The sequence below is a fragment of the Patella vulgata genome, chromosome 6 (assembly GCF_932274485.2).
Source record: "Patella vulgata chromosome 6, xgPatVulg1.2, whole genome shotgun sequence".
Taxonomy (NCBI): domain Eukaryota; kingdom Metazoa; phylum Mollusca; class Gastropoda; family Patellidae; genus Patella; species Patella vulgata.
In genome coordinates this window covers 22397246-22420729 of record NC_065884.2, presented here as the reverse complement: position 1 = coordinate 22420729, position 23484 = coordinate 22397246, and the positions used below count along the sequence as shown (strand labels likewise).

Here is a 23484-nt window from a genome sequence, read left to right as displayed (position 1 = left end):
ATTCAGAATCGTCAACAATAGATTTTTTACAGCTGTAATAGTTGATAGATGTGTAGAGAATTGCATGTGCGATGGCTATTTATAGTATCATGGACACTAGCTCTGACTGTTATCATAGTGCGTATATAGTGTATGCGAGAAATCACTTCAAGATAAGCCACTGAAGCGTGTACATTCGCCGTGTCGAGACCAACTTTCTGCACGGTGAACGGGTCACCCTAATTATTACAAAAACATCGGTGAACAAAGCTAATTGATTATGGGTAAATAATAATTATAAACAGCTGTATTCTATACAATTAACGTGTGTACGATTCAACGATTAGTTGTGGAGGGGGGGGGGAATGTTTGTAGAGAAGTCCTCCCGTAACTTTTTTTTTCGTTCGTCAAAAAATATTCATAGAGTGTTTTGGGTCTGTGGTGTTTTTCACCACAAGAGTTCCACAAGAATTTTTGGAAAAAAATGATTTTGTTTCTATATCTTGTGGAACTCTTGTGGTAAAAAAACACCACAAACCCAAAACACTGTATCAAAATTATTTTAAGTCGAAAATTTTGTGGAATGTCGTACCACACAGGCATTTTTTGAAAAATGATATTTTTTCTATGTCCAATTTCTTGAGGAACTCTTTTGGTGAAAAACTCCACAGACCCAAAACACTCTATCAAAAATCTTGTGGAATGTGGTACCACACAGGCACATGGGGGGGGGGGGGGGCTGTGAAGAATTTTTGGAAAAAATTGATTTTATTTTTCAAAGTCCAATTTCTTGTGGACGTTTTGTGGCGAAAAACACCACAGACCCAAAATACTATATTGTAAGTCAGAAATTTTGTGGAATGGGGGTCTGAGAAGAAATTTTTGAAAGTCCAATATATTGTGGAACTCTTGTGGTAAAAACACCACAGAATAATATTTTGTAGAAAATATTTTCCCCACATATTACAAGATGATAGGGTAAACTATTATTATTCAAGCGAAATAAAAAGAAAATGTTTCATAAATTTTTCATGGTCCACTTTTCCAAACGCCCCAAAACCTTGCTATGTCTACCTAATCAACATTCTAAATTCCTGACCCCATGTCTGAGCAAATTTAGTCTAATTGATTATTGACAGATATTAACGACACTACACCTGCCATATTATAAATACACAAAAATAGTTAGAATACCCTTCTCAATCTGTTATTCGATTTAGATGGTTACCAACCAAATGTATTTGTACTGTTAAGTCGTTTTTACGGGAGGTCTATATTTGCGACTTTGAGTGAAGATAGCTGATTTAATTTTAATCAGATTAATATTAACTTGCCGCAAAGTGCATATAGTAACCACTGGCTATAAGTACATGCAATTTAGGATTTTCATCTTATGTGCTCTTTAAGTACATACTTAATTTATACATTTACGAAATATAGATATATCCGACTAAATAAACTAATACATTATCCTGACGATTTTAAGCAAACATTTCTGCATTCTTTCGCATAGTAGCTATATCATATTCCACAGCTCTTCTTATCCCACTATCAATATCATTATTTGAACAAAAATCGACCCTTAGTTTATTATTTCGCAATAGTATATAGAGATTTCTCAACAGTGACAGTACTTTCCACGCGTAACAAATCTGAAGGTATTTGACGCGGCAGGGTAATCTTAACTAAAGATAAAATCAAAATTTTAGCAGATACTTCAATTTTGATTGGCTAAGCACTAAAATCAATCTAATATTATCCAATCAAATTACTAAAATTTGGATTTTATCTTAGTTAAAATTTTGTGAAACAGGCCTCTGGTCCTCAAGTCTTGAAACAGCTCAAAGATGTCTGTTTTATAAATGCAAGATAATTTATGTTGCAAAAAATGAATGCTTACATCATTACAGTTTGGGCATTTATTTTTAGTTCTATTATAAATTGTATTTGAGATTGGTAGAATTCTATCTTTATTTAATTTATACCAATACTTGTAATCAGTTAAATATTTCCTGGTCGATTTTAATAAAGATTTTAATTTTTTGTTTTTAACCAGGATTATTGTCTCATTACTGATATGCTTGTTGATCAAAAAATAATGATGATTTTTGTTACGATATCGAAGTTGTCCGTTTTGCTCAGTTGCTCCAGGGGCTTGCAAAATGAAAAGTCAGTTCTGCTCCTCAAATATAGTGTCTGAAGGATACTTCTACAATATCAAATCCATTCGGTCAATATTTTTTTATTACTTGCCTGTTTTCTGGGATCATTGAACCGTCTAACAATACCGTTTCCATCACAAATTTTAGAGGTGGTGATCAAATAATTCCATGGACTTAGAGACCAGCCGTTGCCATGCAAGATACGCCCACATTTTGAAAGAAATGGACACAGAGAACAAACTAACAAAAATATATTTTTCGCGCAGTCAGGCAATACCAACTATTGTTAGTCGTGAGTATTACGACAGTCTGGCAGAGTCAATGAAATAGTCCGTTACAAGGAGGGTAAATACTGAGATCAAATATCTATGGCAACCTCGCGTTTACGCATATATAGAGCTGTACCAGATAGATATGAAATGAGGTCTAACGTCCTACTTTTCGAATTCAAACTGTCAAGAGTGCACATGCGACCTCGTACACTACCTTTTATGTCATCAAGGGAAGAGGGCACCAGAGTTTTTAATTCAAGTACCGGATTTACTCTGCTGCAAATGGTGCAGCTGAACCTTTACCCACAGGATTCGAACATGATGCCCTACAACACATAATAAAAACAACCATATATTTACATATACAAAAATACTTTTTTTTGTAGTAAAATATTAATATTATGGACGAGGTTATTCATAACCAGTGTTTACGAATAACGATTACCTCGTATGTACTGACTGTATTTATGAATCACATAGCCTAACCCTTACCCTAGATCATTGAAGCTACCAAGCAGACTACTCCTTGTGCTTTTCTTAAATACTGAGTCCCAATAAAAGGTTGCTCTAACCCTACTGTAGTTATCAATAACCTTTTTCTCATATAACTCGTTATCTTTTGCATTGTCGGGTCGGTAATCTATACAAGAACGTGTTCGTAGTTAGGGTGTGGTCGGATAGAATTACTACCTGGATATGATGACCACGTGAGCTGAGTGAAAGAGACGGGACATACTTGACTAAAATCGTCAAATGTTTTAATGCCATGGTTATTCATATCGATTGTACTATTTAAATAAAAGCGACCCTTAGATTATTATTTCGCAATAATGTATACAAAGATTGCTCAACAGTGAATACATTACTGTCCACATATAACAAATCTAGCGGTCTTATGATGACAGGGTGCAACCGGGCAGTTGTGTTTTAGTCTTAATTGGAAAAGGGAACAAAATGAATGTTTGCAGCGTTACAGTATTGACAGTCGTTCTTATTTCCACTATTAATTCTATTAGAGGTTAGTATTTAATTTGTGTTTAATTTATTCTAATATTTATAATCAGGCCAAAACGTTCATGGCCGATTTAAACGAGGGAGTCCTATTGAAGTAATTTTCTCACTTAGTTTCGGGTCCGTCTTTTTAATCTCCGATTTATGTGGGGTTTGTTTTTTTTTTTTTTGATGATTTGATAAGCAAAGCATTCTTTGGCAATATACAGGTCAATTCTATGGAATGTGGTTACTGCTTATAACTGAGCGACGTTTCGACCAGGCTTCTCTAGTTATTATCAAGCAATAATGACTAGAGCAGCCTAGTCGAAACGTCGCTCAGTAATAAGCAGTAATTGTATTCCATAGAACTGACCTGTATATTCCAGTTCAAGTACTAAATCATTGAAACAATTTATCAGTCTTTGCACGTTTGGTACTTTGGATATAATCTAGAAAGCACGATTTACAGTAAGTTTTTTAAATATATTCTCGCGCCCGGGATGAGAGAACCCCCAGCGCAGGAGCCTCTCGACTTGTCTTAACGCTGAGACTGGAGACATGAACAATTTTCTACAATGACAAAGACTAAAATTTAGAACATGCCCACCCACACTACCCGGTTTGGCTCGTTCCGTATTCATTTTTAAACGCCCACATTTTCATGTGGACGTATATTGTCGTCGCCCCTGTCCGTCCGTCCGTCCACAATTGTTTGTGAACACTCTACAGATCACAATTTTTATTCGATTTCAATGAAACTTGAAATATAGGTTTATCACCCTAAGATCTCGGTTCCTTTCGATATTGTCATGTATCGGACTGTAACTTAATGGATTATGGCCCTTGATTGCACGAAAAATCACGTCTTTAGCTTGTGAACACTGTAGAGGTCACAATTTTTATCCGATTTGGTTTAAACTTAAAATATATGTTTATAACCCACAGATCTCGGTTCCTTTCGATATTCGCGCATATCGGACCATAACGTCCTGAATTATGACCCCTGATTGTACGAAAAATCACGTTTTTAGCTTGTGGACCCCATAGAGTTCACAATTTTTATCCGATTTAAAAAACGTGTAAATATATCACCGTTACAACCCAAGGACGGTTGAGTTCGAATTTCGTAAAAATCGGACCGAAACTGGCGGACAAAATGGCTGCCCCTCATTCGCAAATAGTGTCAAAATATTGCATATCAGGGTTGTGGACCCCCTGGAGGTCACAATTTTCATCTGATTTTGATGAAACTTGAAATGCATGTTTATAACCTACAGATCCCGGCTCCTCGATATTCGCGCATATCGGACCATAACTTCCTGAATTATGGCCTCTGATTGTACGGAAAATCACGTTTTTAGCTTGTGGACCCAATAGAGGCCACAATTTTTATCCGATTTAAAAAAAAAACGTTTGAATATATCACCGTTACACCCTAAGGACGGATCTTGGTTCCTTTTGATAATCGCGGATATCCGAACTTAACTTCCTGGATTATAGCCCCTGATTGTTCGAAAAATCGCATTTTTAGCTTGCGGATTCTCAAGGGGTCACAATTTTTTTTCCGATTTTAAAAACCGTTTTAATACATCACCATTCCACAATAATGAAGGTTAAGTCGTATTCTGGAAAATCGAAATGAAACTGACCAACAAAATGGCCGCTCTTTGTATGCAAATTGTGTGTAAGTGTGTAATACGAACGTTGTGGACGCCATAGAGATCACAATTTTTATCCGATTTTGATGAAACTTAAAACATATCTTTATATCCCAAAGATCTTAGTCACTTATGATATTTGCACATTTCAGGCCATAACTTTCTGGATTATTGCACTTGATTGTACAAAAAAATCGCGTTTGTTTTTAGCTTGTTCTCTATTTATCTCTTGCAAATTGTGGGCTTATCCTGCCTGGCAGCCGCTGGTTAGTTACAAAAACGACTTTATTCTTGATATTTTTTAAAATATATATATGTAATTGGTAAAGAAATATTCTAACATATGCCCCCACCCCTATACATATTTGGTTGGGTTTTTTTTGTCCTTAAACATACATTATGGGTGATTAGATAAAGAGCTGGTAGTTCTCACTATAATAGTTAAAAACTAGATAATGTAAAGGGAATTGCTGAAAATTTCAGTCAAATTGATCCATTCTGAACCGAGAATTTAGCGATTGAATTTTCGGGCTAGCCTCGATCATCATTACGAAAGATGGTACGGTAAAGAACATAGTCTCGATTATCCATTTCATGATTAAATCATGAATGAAAGTTGAGCAGCAGATCAGATCCTAATCCAGTAAACTTCGCAGACTAGCCATGACATCGAGAGTTGAGTATGGTCTGGATAAATTAATTAATGTCTAATTAAAAATTTAGATAACATTTCAGACCTAAAGAAAGGCCTGCAATAGGCAGATTTAGCTCTTGCATAATGTATGTTTAATGACTATCACGAAATGAAATGAAATGAAATGGGTTTAACGTCCTACTGTTCTGCTCCTAACCTGGGCTAATGAAGACGGACAGCGGCGCTACGACATACTCTTATATCGAATTCCAACTGCCAAGGGATCTTTTACGTGCACGCCAATGTGTAGACGGGACCTCAGTTTTTAGTCCCATCCGAACGACTAGAGAGCTGTCCTTGTCAGGCTCTCCATCCTGCATCACTGATAAGGGGAAACCACGCCGGAAAATCTGGATGAAATTTCTCGGCCAATGCAGGGATCGAACACCCGACCTCCAGACTGTCACAGTTATTGGAATGACATCATGGTAGCAAGTCTGCAATTGAGGTTATACGAACGGCTTTTTACCGTATGACGTTAGACATTTGATTAACCAATCAACATTGATGTTTCTAGTGGATTACCCACAGTTCCGTACACCTCACACTACAAGCTCGCGTAACAGACCGTTTCATTGGCTAATCTCTCACGTCATCCAGAACAACTAAATGATAACAACTCTTCCAGTGTAGTAAAGACAAGTAAAACGAAATTTTTAACTCTAAAGAACGAAACGAAATAGGATCTGTGTTTCAATCAGACTGAGCGTGCTTCATACCACATTTTAAAAGAATCTGCCGAAAAGTATGGCCTCGTTCGCGTTCGAAAAGTCTTCGGTAAAGGGGGCATCGTGGAATTCTTAAAACCGACAAGGTCGTCCTCTCATGGCCACGGTGCTTCAAAGCAAACTTAAAAAGAATCCGTCAAAAACGGTATCATTTATTGCGTTTACAAGCAATTCGTTAGTTCTGGGAGGTTGTGGTTCATCCTCTCATGACCCCAATGCTTACAGCAAAATTTGAAAAGAATCTGTCAAAAAGTATATCCTCTATCGCGTTCACATGTCAATTATTTATGGACGGAAAGGATGGCGACATAATATGCCCAAACCGAAATGTGGGTGTATACAAATACTAAAAGTAAAGGAATTTAAAGCAATCATTTGAAAGTTTCTGGGCGTATTTGTTGTTGTGGGCTGGAATAGGTGGTGGTAGGGCAAGCAAAGTCCGATAGTGGCTACGAGCGTTGAACCTCTAAGTTTTTAACAAAGAACGCCGAGTCTTAACTTGTCTTTGACCTTATTCGACATTAAAATAAAATAAAATGGGGTTTAACGTTCTGCTTTTCTGTACGGTACCTTTGCTAGTGAAGACGGGTTTGCACCATGCACTTCGCTATGAGGGAAATTTTGCCCGGACAGCAGCGCTACGCCCTACTCTTTTTTTCGTGCTGCCATTGGTGAACATAGGACCCAGTTTTCTATTCCAACCGAAGGATTAGGCGTTTTTCATCGACAGGCCATCCGTCTTGTATAACCAACGAGGGGAAACCGGGCAAGAAAATACACGGGGAACTTTCTTGCCGGAGACCGGACCTCCTGGTTACTGAATAAACACCATACCCACTGAGCCACCGCGGCATATCTTGTTTGAAGACATGCCATCCCAATAAGGAATCAAATGTGTGACCATAACGCACAAGTGACTGCCAAACCAGAGCTCTAAACACCAAACAGGCCATTTGAGAACAATTCTATGAAAACTTTAATTATGATCAGTGTATGTGCAAGGGCTTACCAAGGTCTTCCAATTTTCATCGAACATGAATAGTTTTCTCCATTTTCAAAATAAACTAAAAATGATATATGTTAGTGTTAGCCCCAGATATTATCTTTCATTTTCTGAGACTTTGTTCCATAACAATTTTAACCCTTTTGCCGCCATATTTATTTTTCAAAAACACCTTCAAATCGATATGCAGTCGCTATTTTGATACCGATTTTCAAAAACCTTTTTGGTTTTGAACCTACTCCGATTGACAGATGTTAGATAGTCGGTTTTTGAATCTCAATTTTGTTTACTTCTGGTTTGTTCGTATTTTTATCTTCAATCTGGTGACCTAACCTTTCAGTAGCCCTTGAGCTTTGTATATATGATGACCCTTCTGTCTACTTCTGGTTGTATTGAGAGTTCAAAATGACAGTTTTTTTCTCACTTTAATAGGTATTGGATGTTATTGTACTCAATAACTCATGGTGAAACTTGATTGTTGATGTGACAAGGCTTAACCTTAACGTCAGTACTCCTTAGCTTTAATGAACAGGCAAAAGTTCAGAACACCGAATTTGTCGATAAACAGTGAATAATAAAATATATTCTCCGGTACGCTTCTCGAATCAAGTGACACGTGACAGGCATAAATCACCGTGATTCAAAATTACTTATGACAAAGTTAAGGTTGGAGGAATAATCAATTAGCGAATTCTAACTATGGACCTATTTCTATAACAACAAGGGGATTGCAAGTCAAGGTTGGAACAACTTTCATTCGTTTGACTTACCAAGTTTGTTCAACAGTGAGGAAGGTTGTTTAGTCTGCATATATTCACCCATACTCTAGCAAGGACGATTTTCAAACGGTGCACCCGATTAGATTTTATTACATACTTCAAGAAGATATTTGTTGAGTAATAAAACCTTCTAGTAGTTTATCGAGGGCTGGCCGTCCTTACCGCACGGTACAAATTTTATCACCACTAGAAGCAACAAATTCCAGAACAAGCCAGAACTCATACCAAAATGGCCGCTTTATACAAATGAGTATTTAGAGGAATACTAACCCGAACCCTAACCCTAACCCTTTTAAGAGAAGTAAAAACTAAATTAGACCCAAGTTCAGTCTTTTAAAAGGGGTTAGGGTTCGGGTTAGTTATCCCCTAAATTCTCATTTATATAAAGCGGCCATTTTGGACTCCGGAAGCACCCGAACCTCGATAAACTACTAGAACGTTTTATTTGTACCGTGCGGTAAGGACGGCCAGCCCTCGATAAACTACTAGAAAGTTTTATTACTCAACAAATACCTCCTCGAAGTATGTAATAAAATCTAATCGGGTGGTTTGTGATATGTTTAACATTGCAACATAAAGTGAAAACCTGATTTGTGTGAGTGGTTGATTGACACGCTAGAATAACCAGGATCCCGTTGTTTAACAACCATGTTTGAAGCCCATATATGTATATTAATTGCTATTTTTTTTTACTAAGGTGAAATAACAACCACAACTTCCCCAGAACCACTGAGATATCTCCGTCAAAGTACATTAACTTGTAATATAGGCAAAATAACAGATACGGTGAGATGGGTGTATAACAAAGAAACCCGTTTCTCTTGTTCGCCACCTTACGATGCTGGAGGGTGTACAATTAATAATCCCGCAGTTGTTGGTGATCCTACATATGACGTCAACACAACTGCTGGTACTATCGGCGTTTCTTTGAAGATGAAAGAATCAGAAAATGATGGTCCGTGGACCTGTTTCCATGGGGCCATGTCTAAACAAATAAATCTAAATCCTACGGGTAAGAATTTGTATTTACCTATGTCTGATTTATTCCATTGTTCCGGATAAGACTCTTGTAAAAAAAGCCAAAACATGTGGGCGCATAAAAAACGAAACGAAATATAGATCTGTATTTTAATCAGATTGAATAATGTGGAGAAAACCGGAGGACCCGGCAAAATGAGCAAAGAATAAGACATAAACATGGGCACAATAAATGTAAACGAAAAAAAGATTTCCAATCTATTCAGAACACACAGATTGTTTCAAACAAGGGTCGGATTTAAAGGAGCTAAATCGATAATATTTGGGACCTAGAAATTGACACAATCGTTTCCGTTTTTACTCTAATTTCAAATCAGTTAGGTTCGGCGAAATACGCCAGAAGTCTCAATCGAATGGCAATCTCTGGCGTCTGATTATTCCAGTCTACACCGATAGTATTTATTCTGCATACGCATTATGGTACACGATTCGTGTATCAAAGGTAAAATGTTTATTTTGTTTTAAATATTGGATATCAGAAGCCCATCTCTTCCAGGTAAGATCACAACGTCAGTGTTGAAGACTTTGGATGATATTGAGTTAGAGACTTAAGCGAATTGAATACGGTCAAAGCTGAATGTGAATCATGTATAATTTAGTTTTTAGCGTTGCCTATTTTATTTCTGGTCAAGACAAAACGTTGACGATAGACAACTTTGTGTTTTATCGTGTAATTGACCTTTCGAGTCGATATGTCAATGTGCAGACTGCAGTTGTTATCAAAATGCAAATGACTTCATCTTGGCACCATTCCAATACTCATGTCTTTTTTTGCTTATAATTTCTATTACAGATTCTCCGTACATCAATGCCGCAGTATCTATTGACAGTACAAGACTAGATGTAGGCGACAAATTGCAGATAACATGTGATGTTAGCCATACAGATTCCCAACGAATAAATGTTGAGGTGAGAAGTACCAGAAGAGGAAGTCTTTTCACTGTCAACAATACGCTTGATACCACATTCCCAGTTGCTTTGATAGTCAAGTGTTCTGATGACTATGACACATTTAAATGTATCGCAGACGGTGGAGGAGTTAACAGTTTTGATTTGAGTTTCAGCCCACTAAAAGTAAACTGTAAGTTAAAGAAACATCATGGGGGATTAGATAATGAGCTGGTAGTTCTCACTTTAGTAGTTAAAAACTAGATAATGTCATGGGAATTTGCTGAACATTTCAGTCAAATCGATCCACTATGAACCAAGATTATAGCGATTGAATTTTGGGTCTAGCCTCGATCATCATTATTAATTTCGGTACGATAAAAAACATAGCTTCGATTATCCAGTTTTTGATTTTATTATCAATGAGCGTTAAGCAGCAGACATGATTCTAATCCAGAAAATATCGCAGGCTAGAGATGACATCGAGAGTTGATTATGGTCTGGAAAAGTTGGCAGATTTAATTAGCTCTTACATAATGTATATTTAATTAATCTTTCAATTTTACTTAGATTTTAAGGTAGATTTCCTTTCTTGTACGGGAGCCAATGTGGTCCAGTGAGTAAAACAGGTTTCGGTTTCGCTCTCCGTGTTGGCCGAGAAACATTCTCGGAATTTTTCAGGTGTAGTTTCCCCCTTGCAAGTGGTGCATGGCGGAGGACCTAGCAATTGTCTAATCACTCGGATGTTACGAAAAAAGCGGTGTCCCGTGGCGTACACGATGGAGTAGGTAGCGCCCCCATAGGACACGATAACGCGTATGTCCATTTTCATTAGTTTTCGTTATATGTACTCATTCAACGCTTAGCATTCACTCGTTTACACTTCCATCAGTCATCGGGCGTCAGGTTTAGATATATTTCAAGCCCATTCGCCACCATATTCGCCACTGTGTGAGAGCAGTTTCATTGACAGAGCAGAAATATGGACCACAGGCCGGTTGCTCGAAGATCCGTTAACATTTAACGACTCGTTGACATGCAGTTAATGAATCGGTATCTTTAATGGAGAGAAAGTCTGTTGCTGGAAGCCTCGTTAACTTTAACATGTCGTTATCTTGCCGTTATATTTAACGGAGGTGTTGGGTCCCGTTATCTAATTAACGATGGCATTAGTCGGATGTCAGTCGAAGTATACCCTTAGCTAAAATTCATAGATTACAAGTGTAATTTTCTATACAACTTTCTAGAGGGTTGGGCGAAAGGAGGGTGGGGGGCAATTCCATTTTCTATAGGATGAAATTCTACAGTATTCCACAGAATTTTAGGGGCCTGAAGGACATAATGGCCCCAAAAATTCTACAGTTTCTGTACTTAAACAGATTTATGCTAAAATTTCTAAAGTTTTTTTGTATAGTGTTATCTGTAGTATATTCTACAGCATTTTCCTGAAGCAACGACTGCGAGTTTTACAAGATGTACGTAGTTAATGCGACATCAAAACTTCTATTGAAGATGAATCTACGGTTATCTTTTTGTCTTTAATCAAGCATTGTGAACAGACTGCACAGTTGTTCCATTGTCTTCAGTTCCTTGTTAATAAACTTCTATGAAGTTGTTATACATGTACATGTACATTGAATTTAAAAATTTAAAATTCAGCCAATGAACAATCATCCCCTTTGGTAAAGAATAACGAAATTGACTTTTCAGCAACATAAATTTAATGGACCGTTAACAACGATACGTTAGCAAGATAACGATCCGTTAGAGTTTAATAGATCGTTAAAATAACTTAGTTTTGAGGAACCGGGCCCGGGGTTTATATGCAATTCGCCAAGCATGCGTTGTGTAGTCGTTTCATTCGCAAGGCGTTCGTAAGCATTTGCAATGACATTCGTAAACATTCGCAAGGATTCATACCGTAGATAAAACTGTAGCCGATGTCGCGGTTTGGCTCGGCAGCCGGTTTGACTTGTGCATTGGACTCCAGTAAAAAAAAAATGCTCGTAAATTATCTATTATTTTTTCTTGCTCAACATATGAAATCTGCAATCATGTCAGTTCACTTTCTATTGTCAGTGTCTCTATGAAACTCTCTGCAGCCATTGCTTTGTAACTAAACCAATTATATAATAGGCAAATTGGGTTCAGACTGAAAGATATCTTTGGCAATTTGATCATCTACTAATTATACATGTAATAATAGTTTGTAAACAGCAGTTGCACTTTCTAACCTTTAAAGCTACACAGGCCTCTCGACGATCTAACAAAATAGCTGTCACATGCCCTTGCCCTTTAAAGCCAATGGTTGACTATACTGTGCATCGAAATTAAACCGAAACACGATCAACGCCAGTCAGTGGCAATTTTGAGAATAAGAACGGGTCAGGATCACTAATCACGTTTGTAAAGCATTCTAATTTGATAGTAGTATAGCCTACATACATGTGCTTTGTTATTGTATATTATAGGTAGGAAAACACTAATAACGGAAAAAACTGTTTTTGTGATGAATGCAACTATAGGTAATTCTGTGACGTTTTCTCCAGTCATGCGTGGTTCATTACACCAACTCTCGTCTGACTTTGATATCAAATGGTACAGATTAAGAAGTCAATCCTGGGAGAATCAGATGTTAACTTTGCCAGGATACAGAGTCAAACAAGATAATAACAATATATTTGGATTAAAAATTACTAATGTACATCATCAGGATGCTGGTCAATACAAATTAACGTGGACTGAATCTGGTTCTACCGCAACAAATGAAGCTACATTTACACTTCAAATTGTTGATGAACCTATTACAAAGGAAGCAAAATGTCTTGAAAACGGGGCAAATGGTATGTTTAATATTAACAGATTTGGTATGATCAGCATCATAATTTTAACTTTGGTTTATTATGGACGTAATTAATAATTCCCCCAAACGCCGTCTACCAGTTTGTGCACAATAGGAATGCATACACTTTATTAGCTCATTGATAATTAAATAAATATGAAGGTAATATATTAGAATGTGATGATTGTTATCTGAAACTTTGGGTAACCATTTTTTCGGAAGACGTCGTTTCTTTTGCCTTTATAGTGTCCTTTCACTCTGCCCGCTAATTACCGATATTTCCGACTTGAAGTCAAGCAAATGTATGAGGGGTAACGTCAAAAATAATATGGCAAAACCACGTGTGACTATATAGTCTGGTCGAGGTAGAAAATTTGTGGGAAGAAATTCCTACCCAAATGATTTCTTCATTTTCTGAAACAACTATGTCCCTAGTGTTCCAGAAAAATTTTCCCCGCCGACCGGAGTTGAGCAAATTTTTTTACAGCATTTTGAATTTTGACATCACAGTGACGTCACAGTTCCGCCATTTTGTATTCTGACGTCACGGTGACGTCGTCCTTGGTATCACTTTCCTATATGTTGATAATACATTTCTAGGCTGTAAAATTGATATTTTTGAAGTTATAAATGGTTTTCAGTTTCATTATGTTGACCCAGGGGGTCAAAATTTCAAAATGCTGTAAAAAAAATTTGCTCAACTCCGATCGACGGGGAAAATTTTTCTGGAACACTAGGGACATAGTTGTTTCAGAAAATGAAGAAATCATTTGGGTAGGAATTTCTTCCCACAAAGCTGGATTTGTCACCTTCTCCAACCAGCCTATAATCCCTCATATCAACCCGAACGCGGGTCACATAAAAACAACTCTTCCAGATTCTAGTATAGTAAAGACAATTAAAACGAAATTTTGAACTATAAAAAACTCAAAAGAAATAGGATCTGTTTTTTAATCAGATTGTGTTAAGCTTGTCTGAAAATTTCAACTCATAATATTGAGTCGGTTTACGTAACCGGTTTACGTAACATTTTTAAGATTTTGGGTCAAAGCTTTCGTTGGGTGAGCTGGAAAACATAACAATTCCATACCAAACGTAATCTTTTAAATTGAAGAGTTATACAAATTGAGTCGTTTGGGTTTTAAAAAAATTTTGTTTATTTTAAACAATATTTTTATTCAGGTTGTCTGAATGGGATTGGGGAATAGGCTTAGGCTATGTAAAACCCCTCTCCCTTAGTTATCACGTTTAACCATGGCCAAACGTTGCGGATCTAGAAAGACACATTTATATACGAGACGATGGCAAATTATATGGCGTTTGTCCGTTTTCATTAGCCCAGTCGGAGCGGAGCAGTACGTTAAATAAACCCAATTTCATTTCTCACCCCCCACCCTCCCCCTTAAGCAATGTATATCACGTATGTGTTCAGTTCAAGGAATTCCTCTATCAAGTAAAAGAGAGTAAACTAACCCAAGTCAAACTAGGGAAAAAGCAACATTTTCAGGATAACCAACCCTCATGAGTTATTGCAATAGAAGAGTGTTTGAACATTGATACCTTGTATATACGGGAGAATTCGCAACAACGCTTGCTTGAACAAATCAATGTCCGAGTACCCACCAAGTACAGTCCCGGCAAATTACAACAAAGAATTCTATCAATGAGGTCCACAAATCTAGAGCATTGTCGTAAATTCTAATAAAGTGAGAATTCAATTACTTGAAAAAGTTTAAACCGTAGGTTCCAATTAGGACCTACACTGTAGACTTTCAACTAACAGTACGTTTTGGGTATTTTTCTCTATAATAACGTATACTTTCGTATAGAGGACAACAAAATAATAATAAGGAAAACAGATATTTTGTTGAGTATAACGAAGTGAGATTTTTGTTTTTGTTTTTGCCTATTCTCTGTGATTAATAAGGGGTGGTTGGTGTGTGTGTGTGTGTGGGGGGGGGGGGGGTAGTGCGGCGTGATAATTACTGTTTAGTGTGTGTCCTTTTAGTGTGTAATACTGCTTATATTGTAGTTACGTATATATAAATGTACAGTGTATTTCAATAAATAAATAAAGAATTCAATTTCTTAAAATTAAAGATGATTGTATCCAAAGTAGGGCCACGGGCCTAAAATAATACCGTGTATTCCAGCACAAAGCAATATACTTACCCAAAAACTTGACTTGAAGATATAATAAAGGTAACACTTGCAATATTTCCAACCACTTTGAATAAAAAGCCTGGCGGTACGGAGAAAGCTTGACACGCCTAGCTTCCATGAAATATGAAATACATAAGTGTTTAGATAACCGATGGTATATTAATAAGTCACGCGTTACAATTACCTATCGGGTTTCCCCAGTAAATATTAAAGATGCATTACGTAAGACCTAATTCTCCCCATTATAGGTTTTCATTTTGGCTTTAAATGTTATATAATTACTATTCAGACATTTATTTACATGAAAAGCCTATAAGCAACTCTCTAGCTCACCGGGTGGCGCAGATGAACAAATGGATTAAAATACGATTGCCATTTAATGATATAATTCAAAAATGGGGTAGCAAGACTGGGTCTCGATTAACAAGTAACGTTGCTAGGATAATGAAGACTTAAATGTTGAAAAATAAGAATATGTTAGATATATATATATATATAAAATGAAATGAAATGAAATGGAGTTTAACGTCTTACTGTTCTGCTCCTAACCTGGGCTAATGAAGACGGGCATACGCCATACAGTGTGCTATGAGGGAAATTTTGCCCGGACAGCGGCACTACGGCCTACTCTTATATCGAATTCCAACTGCCAAGGGATCTTTTACGTGCACGCCAATGTGTACACGGGACCTCGGTTTTTCGTCCCATCCGAACGACTAGACAGCTTTCCTTGTCATATATATATATATATAAACAGGATTACAATTTTAAATGGCACTTTTACTATAGATGCATTAATATATGCACATTTATTAGATAAAGTGCTGTTAGTTCTTACTATAATAGTTAAGAACTAGATAATGTAAAGGAAATTTGCTGAAATTGCAGTTAACTTGAATTAATCAGAAGCAGCAGACCGGGTTCTAATCCAGTAAATATCGCAGGCTAGCGATGACATCGAGCGTTGATTATGGTCAAGCCAAGTGATCTAAATACCGACTTTATCGTCTTGATAACTTTAAACATCATTTACTCAAATTATATTGGAACCAAGATTTCTATAAATTAGTGTAGTAGGAAGTGATTCAGGTTGTCGAAATGGATTATTATTATCTTTATATATGTTTGGTTGGTTGGGTGCAAGATGGAGGGCCATAGATTGTGAATGATCCAAGTAAACATGGATTAATAATTCAGAAAGTCATAATAGAATTTCGCTTTTGAAAATATTTAGATCAGTAAATGTTACTTTAAATATTAAAGGGACTTTTCCGATTTGAACAGATCGTCTCAAAAATAAAAGTCTGAGTACGATTGAAATTTAAGCTCCAAAATATAGAGGAATGGTGTGTTTACCTTGTCTCAAACATTCAGCTCACAATATTTAGTCGTTTGGACGTGAACTTCACAAATGCTTATCCGGACACGTAACCCTTTTAAGATTTCTGGTCATTTTTTCGTTGGGTGACCTGATAATCGATTCCCATTCCTTTAGAGGTCTATACAATGAATGACCCATGTGCTGTACTTGATAACCGAAGGTAAATTTCACCTACACAGTATTTTTATAAAGTAAATTTCTGGTTTATCCATAAGCCACATAATAGAGTTTGGGACACCGGTCTCCATTTCCAGATGAAGACTGACAGGTTAAATTGTCTGAAAACGTATCACAAATATTGAGTTAGTTGCTCGGCCCTTTGGTGGAGGATTTTAAGGGATTTTAACACAAAATTAAGCAGTTTTATTCTCCTACATATTATTGGGATTGGCCCTTTAACATATTTCGAGGAATAGACACATAGGGGATTAACTTAATTTACTTGAAATTTGGACTTTTAAGCCCTCCAGATAATATACTTGGTGTTCTGTTTCATTGTGTAATATTTTATGTCAGGACAGGTTTGATATGTATAGGAGAGATTCACGTAACTGTTATTTAAATTTGAATTATATTATATTTCACTAAAGTAAATATATCTAGTTAAACAGGCTTGCAATTTCCGAGAAATGTCCCTCTTGTGTAAAAGTTCGTGTCCGGGTATCTTGAACGAAACTATTATTTATTTAAACTAAATTATATTATATTTCACTATTATTAATTCTTTTATATATTGTATTGTCCTTCTTGATCAACGAATCCGTATTTTATTATTTTATCAAAACTGTATCCATTATTGGTTATATATCATAACAAGATTATATATTGAAATATTGTTTTAACTTATGTTATATAATTTAATTTTATTTTATTTAAATTTCAACATTCAGAAACAAACATAATACGAATCAATATGCCTATATACAGGCACAGATTAAGATTAAAACAAACAAAAAACTAGTCGGGGGGCAGGGGGGACCCTATCGAAATTCAAACGCCATACAGTGTTCTATGAAGAAAAAATTTCCCGGACAGCCGCCCACAGGCCTACTCTTATATTTAATTCAAACTGTCAGGGTTCTTAAACGTGCGCGCAAATGTGTCCACTAGGCAAAACCTAGTAACTCACTTTTTTTTTTTTTTTTTATCAAAATTGAGTTAGGACCAAATTTGTAGTTACTAATGTGTGTGCTTCCTGTTGTTGTACTAGATATTCCAATCTTTTCATTTTGTAAGCAGTTACACCCATGGCACAACCTAGCAACTTCCTTCATTTCCCTAGTATGCCACAGTAAAACCTAGTAACTCAATTGTCCAATCAGATTGCTTGAAACAAAGATGGCAGCCCCCGTTGTTTCAATTTATTATTAGAATATGTTTAGTTTTCTTTGAATATACATAAATTACATTATGTTTTCGACAAATCGGGGGAGGAAGTTAGTACAACTGGCCTTGGAAAATGCAAAATAAGTATTTTTTAAGACCCTATTTATTTATAGTGAGAATCAATAGACTGCTTGGGTCCTGGCTTAGGCCTAGAAAAGTAGAACGTGGTCTATGCATGGCTGGTAAATAATTGAATGCAGTGCCCAATACATGACAATGTGCATGCAGAAGGTGACAGGTCTGTGCTATGACACATAACCAGCCGGTTTATGTATGGTGTAGGCCCTGCATGTTTGTTTGTTATGGGAAAGGCCTCAATATAGGCCTAAAGCCTTTTGTTTATCTACTAAGTTATCTTGGTTGGTGTATAAACTGCCTATCTTCTCTAGCGTATATTCAGTCTTGGTACTATATAAAGAGAATACCCTTTGACATATAATAATGTTTTTGATCCATACCTTTCTTTTCACCAGCCAGTCTGTCCGATCAAATGTACGGTGGAAAGTTTGGGACACAATAACTCTTTATTCACAACACGTCTCCGCCATTTTGAATTTTGACATCACAGTGACGTCACAGTTCCGCCATTTTGTATTCTGACTTCACGGTGACGTCGTACATTACTTTTTACATCATTTCTGGAATCCTTGGTATCACTTTCCTATATGTTGATAATACATTTCTAGGCTGTAAAATTGATATTTTTGAAGTTATAAATGGTTTTCAGTTTCATTATGTTGACCCAGGGGGTCAAAATTTCAGAATGCTGTAAAAAAATTTGCTCAACTCCGGTCGGCGGGGAAAATTTTTCTGGAACACTAGGGACATAGTTGTTTCAGAAAATGAAGAAATCATTTGGGTAGGAATTTCTTCCCACAAAGCTGGATTTGTCACCTTCTCCAACCAGCCTAATATTAGAAGACCTTTTAGTTGATGGATTCGCCTCCTACAAAGTTGATTGAAAGCGATGGCGAGGCAAAGATTATGATTAGTAGGGTAGAGAAGCTCGCCGCCCGGACAGATTATCTTGAAAATCCATTTACATACTGTAATATGTTAACAGTACCACGACATACTCAAATATCATTGCATTCTATAAAACGTTCTTGGCTGAAAGAACGGTGACGTGCATTTTAGTGTATTAAGCATTGCTACACTTTAATGGTAAAAATGGTGTTTCTGATTAATTATCCTCTTTTAAATTCGGTTCCTAAATCGACAGAAGGGTGAGCACTGTGGATACACACTGAACTAAACTATACTACCTTCAAAATGTCAAATTATACCACAAATTTCAACGTTTAAGTAGAAAATCCGTGAATGAAATGAATACAATTTTACTTTGCACGAACACCGTTTTTGATACTGCAGAAGGACTCAGATATACTCTCTTTATTATGATAGACTGCCGAGAAATGAACCCAGGTTATGTTTCTCAGAAGAATGGTCACTGATTATTACGTAATAGCATCATCGCCAAAGCATAATATGTTGATTGGCAAGGTGGGGGTTTAATATTTATCACAAAATGAAACGGCGATCCGTAATTCCAAAATTGATTATTTCCATGTTGTCAATTCCAATGCTTTATACCTTTGAGAACAGTGTAAACTTCTGTTTGCTTTGATAGTGCTATTTAAGTAGACTTGTTTTTATTTTTTGTTAATTTTTCAAAAGAAAAAGCTGTTTCTAAATAATCGCGCTCTTTTTTTTAATTCTAGGTGTATAAAATGTATTGTCGTGCACATAAATTATAATTTTTTCATTCCATTTCATTTGATTAAATATATTTTTTATATATTTATACACATATATATGTATATATATTTGTTTACAAAATAAAAGAACAGGGGTATTATGTGGCAGTGTTTTGATATATTATGTGGGGTCAGTATAATAAACACATTTTAACACATGCATATCAAACCCGCATATTTTGGTTCTGTTTGTTTTTTTTTAGTTCAATGCTATTTATAAATAACCAATTTGAGAATTTGAGTAAACTTTATTGTGCGGAACTACAAATGATGATCAGCGGCTTTACAAAAAAAACAACAAACAAACAAAAACAAAACACCCGAATTGGTGTAAACTGCATTTTTAACAGTGTAGGACCCGATTACCTTCAGGGGCGCGAGTACTCTGACTGTGACGAGAGCCTCAAACGGAACGGGGTCCGACAGTGTGAAAGCCGTGCAGGCTGCTTATAGTTTTTAATTCACCAAATTTTCCCCCCATCCCCCCAAAAATTGGACTGACAGTTATTGATGATTTTGCCGTATGTGGGTACTTACCCACGCCACTAGGTACCCACATTCAGAAGTCACCGTTGTTCTTCTACTTTATGATCAAGTAACAGTGATCTTTTTCTATTAATTTATACCAACAATCTGTTTTAAAACATTACTCGACCTACAACCGGGCTCCTGGACGAGTGTCCCAGCCCCAAGCCCACATGCCCTGCATGTAGTAGACAAAATTCTGTTATATCGTACATGTGGGTGATATTATCTACATCATAGGAGATATTAATTTTGCACCAATACCCTTACATACAGTACGTGATATATTTTGTAGCCTATTTCATTTTTCTTTTGTCAAATGGATGAGTGATTAATTTTATCCTTTCCAGAACCACTGTCCAATTATAATCATGGAACTGTATCCAAACGAATCTTCTCGCAAAATATGCTTATAATTCGGTTCCAGTATAATACGATATATATGATGTGTATTATGTGAGCACAATAAGCAACCAATCCAATTTTTCAAAATGTATCTATGTCTGTCCTTCTCATTAACAATTCTTCGAATTCCACCGAAAATCCTAACTCCAGCAGTCGCAGCCTTCATGTGCCTTTTCATTGAGAAACTCAAATTTATTTTTCTTACCCGTTCATAATTAAACTTATTTATTATTACAGTATTATAAGCATTTTTTAAATTGACCATGAAGTACACCCTTTATTGAAACACATATAATTACATTAATTTATTACACTATTATTACAAGATAAATATTACATATTTCATACAATCTTAACTTTTCTTTATAATATATTGTATAACACAAAATCGCTACATCGCAATATATCAGTGATGGCATAGTTTATAATTATCTGTTATTTATTGTATATTATATACAAAATTCCTGCGGATTCCATGCTATTCAATATGGAATGGTTATATATTATGTTATCTTGATTAGCAATCGATAATTTTCGATTTCATAATACATGTAATGTAATATTTTGTCATTCATTGCCTGCGTTAATTAAAAAATAAAACCCCGAGTAACAGATATATACTGAGCGCCATGGAAAACGCATCACTTTTTTTTCTCAAATATTTTATTACTAGGTGGTTTTGTATGTATAATATTATGCAATACTATGAACTATTGTTTCACACAATGCTCCCAAACGCAAAAAATATCGGCCCGTGTGCAAAAAAAAAAGAAAAGAAATTGCACGAGATGCACATGAAAAACCCAATATTCACGTGCAGTATTGTGTGTGAGCCCTTTAAAAGCATGTTTTCAACTTAATGTGCAGTACATGAACTGTGAAACGTCAATCTGTCGTAATTTGTTGTTGGACGTGTGAAGGAATCGAGCTAGAGATGCCGAGACTTACTGAAAATCAACGGAATGAAGCCATGGGAATGTCCAGGGCTGGCATGTCTACACGTGCTATTGCCAGATTGTCATTAGTCCACTATTGTAAGGTTGGTGGACCGTGTTCGAGTTACTGGATCAACACGTGACCGTCAACGTCCTGGTCCACAACGCGTTACAACCCAGGCTCAAGACTGCTACATCCGGGTCACTCATCTGCGTGACAGATTCCGCCAAGCGACTCGAACAGGTGCAGCAGTCGTCGGAAGACAAAGACCAGTAAGTGCCAACACCGTAAGACGTCGTCTAAGAGAAGTAGGACTCCGTGCAGGACCATCTTATGTTGGAGTAGTCCAGCTCTGAACGTAGGTCTCATTACACTGAATGAGACCTACGTTCAGAGCTGGACTAATGTTGGAGCTATCCTCAGGGATCATCACCGTCAGCGGCGTTTGATATGGGCTCAAGGACACCAGACATGGAGAAGAGTAGACTGGCAAAGTGTGCTCTTCAGTGATGAGAGTCGCTTTCATCTTTATCACGCTGATGGCCGTCAACGTGTGTGGAGACGTCTTGGGGAACGTCTTGCAGACTGCTGCGTCTTCGAAACGAATCGATGGGGCGGGGGAAGTGTAATGGTGTGGGGAGGCTTCACATTTCATCACCGGACCGCCCTACACATTCGCAGGGGTCGCGTTAATTCTGTAGCCTACCGTGATGATGTCTTGCAACCAATTGTTGTCCGATGTTTCGAGCGCACCCACAACTTCAGCACTTCCAACAGGATAATGCACGTCCGCATACCGCCCGTTTTAGTATGGACTACCTGGCTGCTAACAACATCAATGTCTTGGACTGGCCAGCCATGTCTCCGGACGTGGCACCGATAGAACATGTCTGGGATGAGATTGGGCGCCGTCTGTATCGGAGACCACAGATGCACACCATTGCTGCTTTAGAAGCTGCTCCTGTCCAAGAATGGAACAATTTGCCCCAGGCCTTCTTTCAAACATTGGTAAATTCCATGCGACGTCGCTGCACACCGTGCATAAGAACCCGTGGAGGACACACGCGCTACTGACATCTGTGTCGTACTTTTGGTTTTGACCTCTCTGACTTTGTACCGTTGATTACAGATTAAACATCCAAAAGTGTACAAATGTGTTGTTATTGATGTGTTCCCATTTGAATATTGTTCACAGTAAGGAGCAAAATAAATAAGATATGTTTACAGGATCATTTTGTTATACGAAAAACTAAGTGATGCGTTTTCCATGGCGCTCAGTATATGTCACACCTTAGAGCGATGTGCCTCAAAACAATAGTTGTAGCATTTGGGTAATTTCTTATAATTGCGGACAGTTTTTTTGTCGGTGATTGTTGTACTGACAAGTAAGGCGCTTGGTCGCTATCCAGGAGGTCCCAGTGTTGGTAAAATGTGGTCTTGTGTACACGTTTGCGTTCACGTAAAGAAAATCTTGGCAGTTGGAATTAGAAACGAACCTCAGGCCAAAGTCAACTTTTGGGTGTTAAACGGGGGCCTACCGAATGAAACAACCAGAAGTTAAAATGGGTTCCTCGATTGTGGACCGAATGATATAAGCATATGGACCCCATAAATGTTACGGGTTGGGGCAGAAACGAAAGTTCCGAAAACATTCCTGTTTTCAGTCGGCGGTTCTGCGAACGCTGTAAGCGCACCAAAGGGGGTATGGTTTGGAGCCCTCCCCCCTCCCCCATAAAAATTAGGCTGTCGGAAGTCGGTCACCAGTGAGCTGTGCTGGGTCTTCCAGGGAAAATACTGATGACCGGAATTACAATCAGATTATTGTAATAATTGCATTCATCCAGAAATGTAACTTCCCGACGAAACAAATAATGATAATTTATATACTCTTCAAA

General features: G+C 37.0%; 1 protein-coding gene across 1 annotated transcript; it reads left to right on the top strand.

The window, feature by feature from the left end:
- The first annotated feature begins 3133 nt into the window (after window positions 1-3133).
- LOC126825073 (uncharacterized) lies at window positions 3134-13497 on the top strand. Its single transcript, XM_050554518.2, has 4 exons — window positions 3134-3431; window positions 8966-9280; window positions 10100-10387; window positions 12666-13497. Exons 1-4 carry the CDS (start codon window positions 3368-3370, stop codon window positions 13109-13111), a joined length of 1113 nt encoding a protein of 370 aa, XP_050410475.2. The 5' UTR covers window positions 3134-3367; the 3' UTR covers window positions 13112-13497.
- Window positions 13498-23484: the final 9987 nt, after the last annotated feature.

What these genes read in the sequence shown, in the direction of transcription:
- LOC126825073 (XM_050554518.2), top strand. Translation starts at nt 3,368, where the DNA reads ATGAATGTTTGCAGCGTTACAGTATTGACAGTCGTTCTTATTTCCACT. An exon ending in CACTATTAATTCTATTAGAG is followed by an intron (nt 3,432 to 8,965) that starts GTTAGTATTTAA and finishes TTTTTTACTAAG; the next exon opens with GTGAAATAACAACCACAACT. An exon ending in CAGCCCACTAAAAGTAAACT is followed by an intron (nt 10,388 to 12,665) that starts GTAAGTTAAAGA and finishes TGTATATTATAG; the next exon opens with GTAGGAAAACACTAATAACG.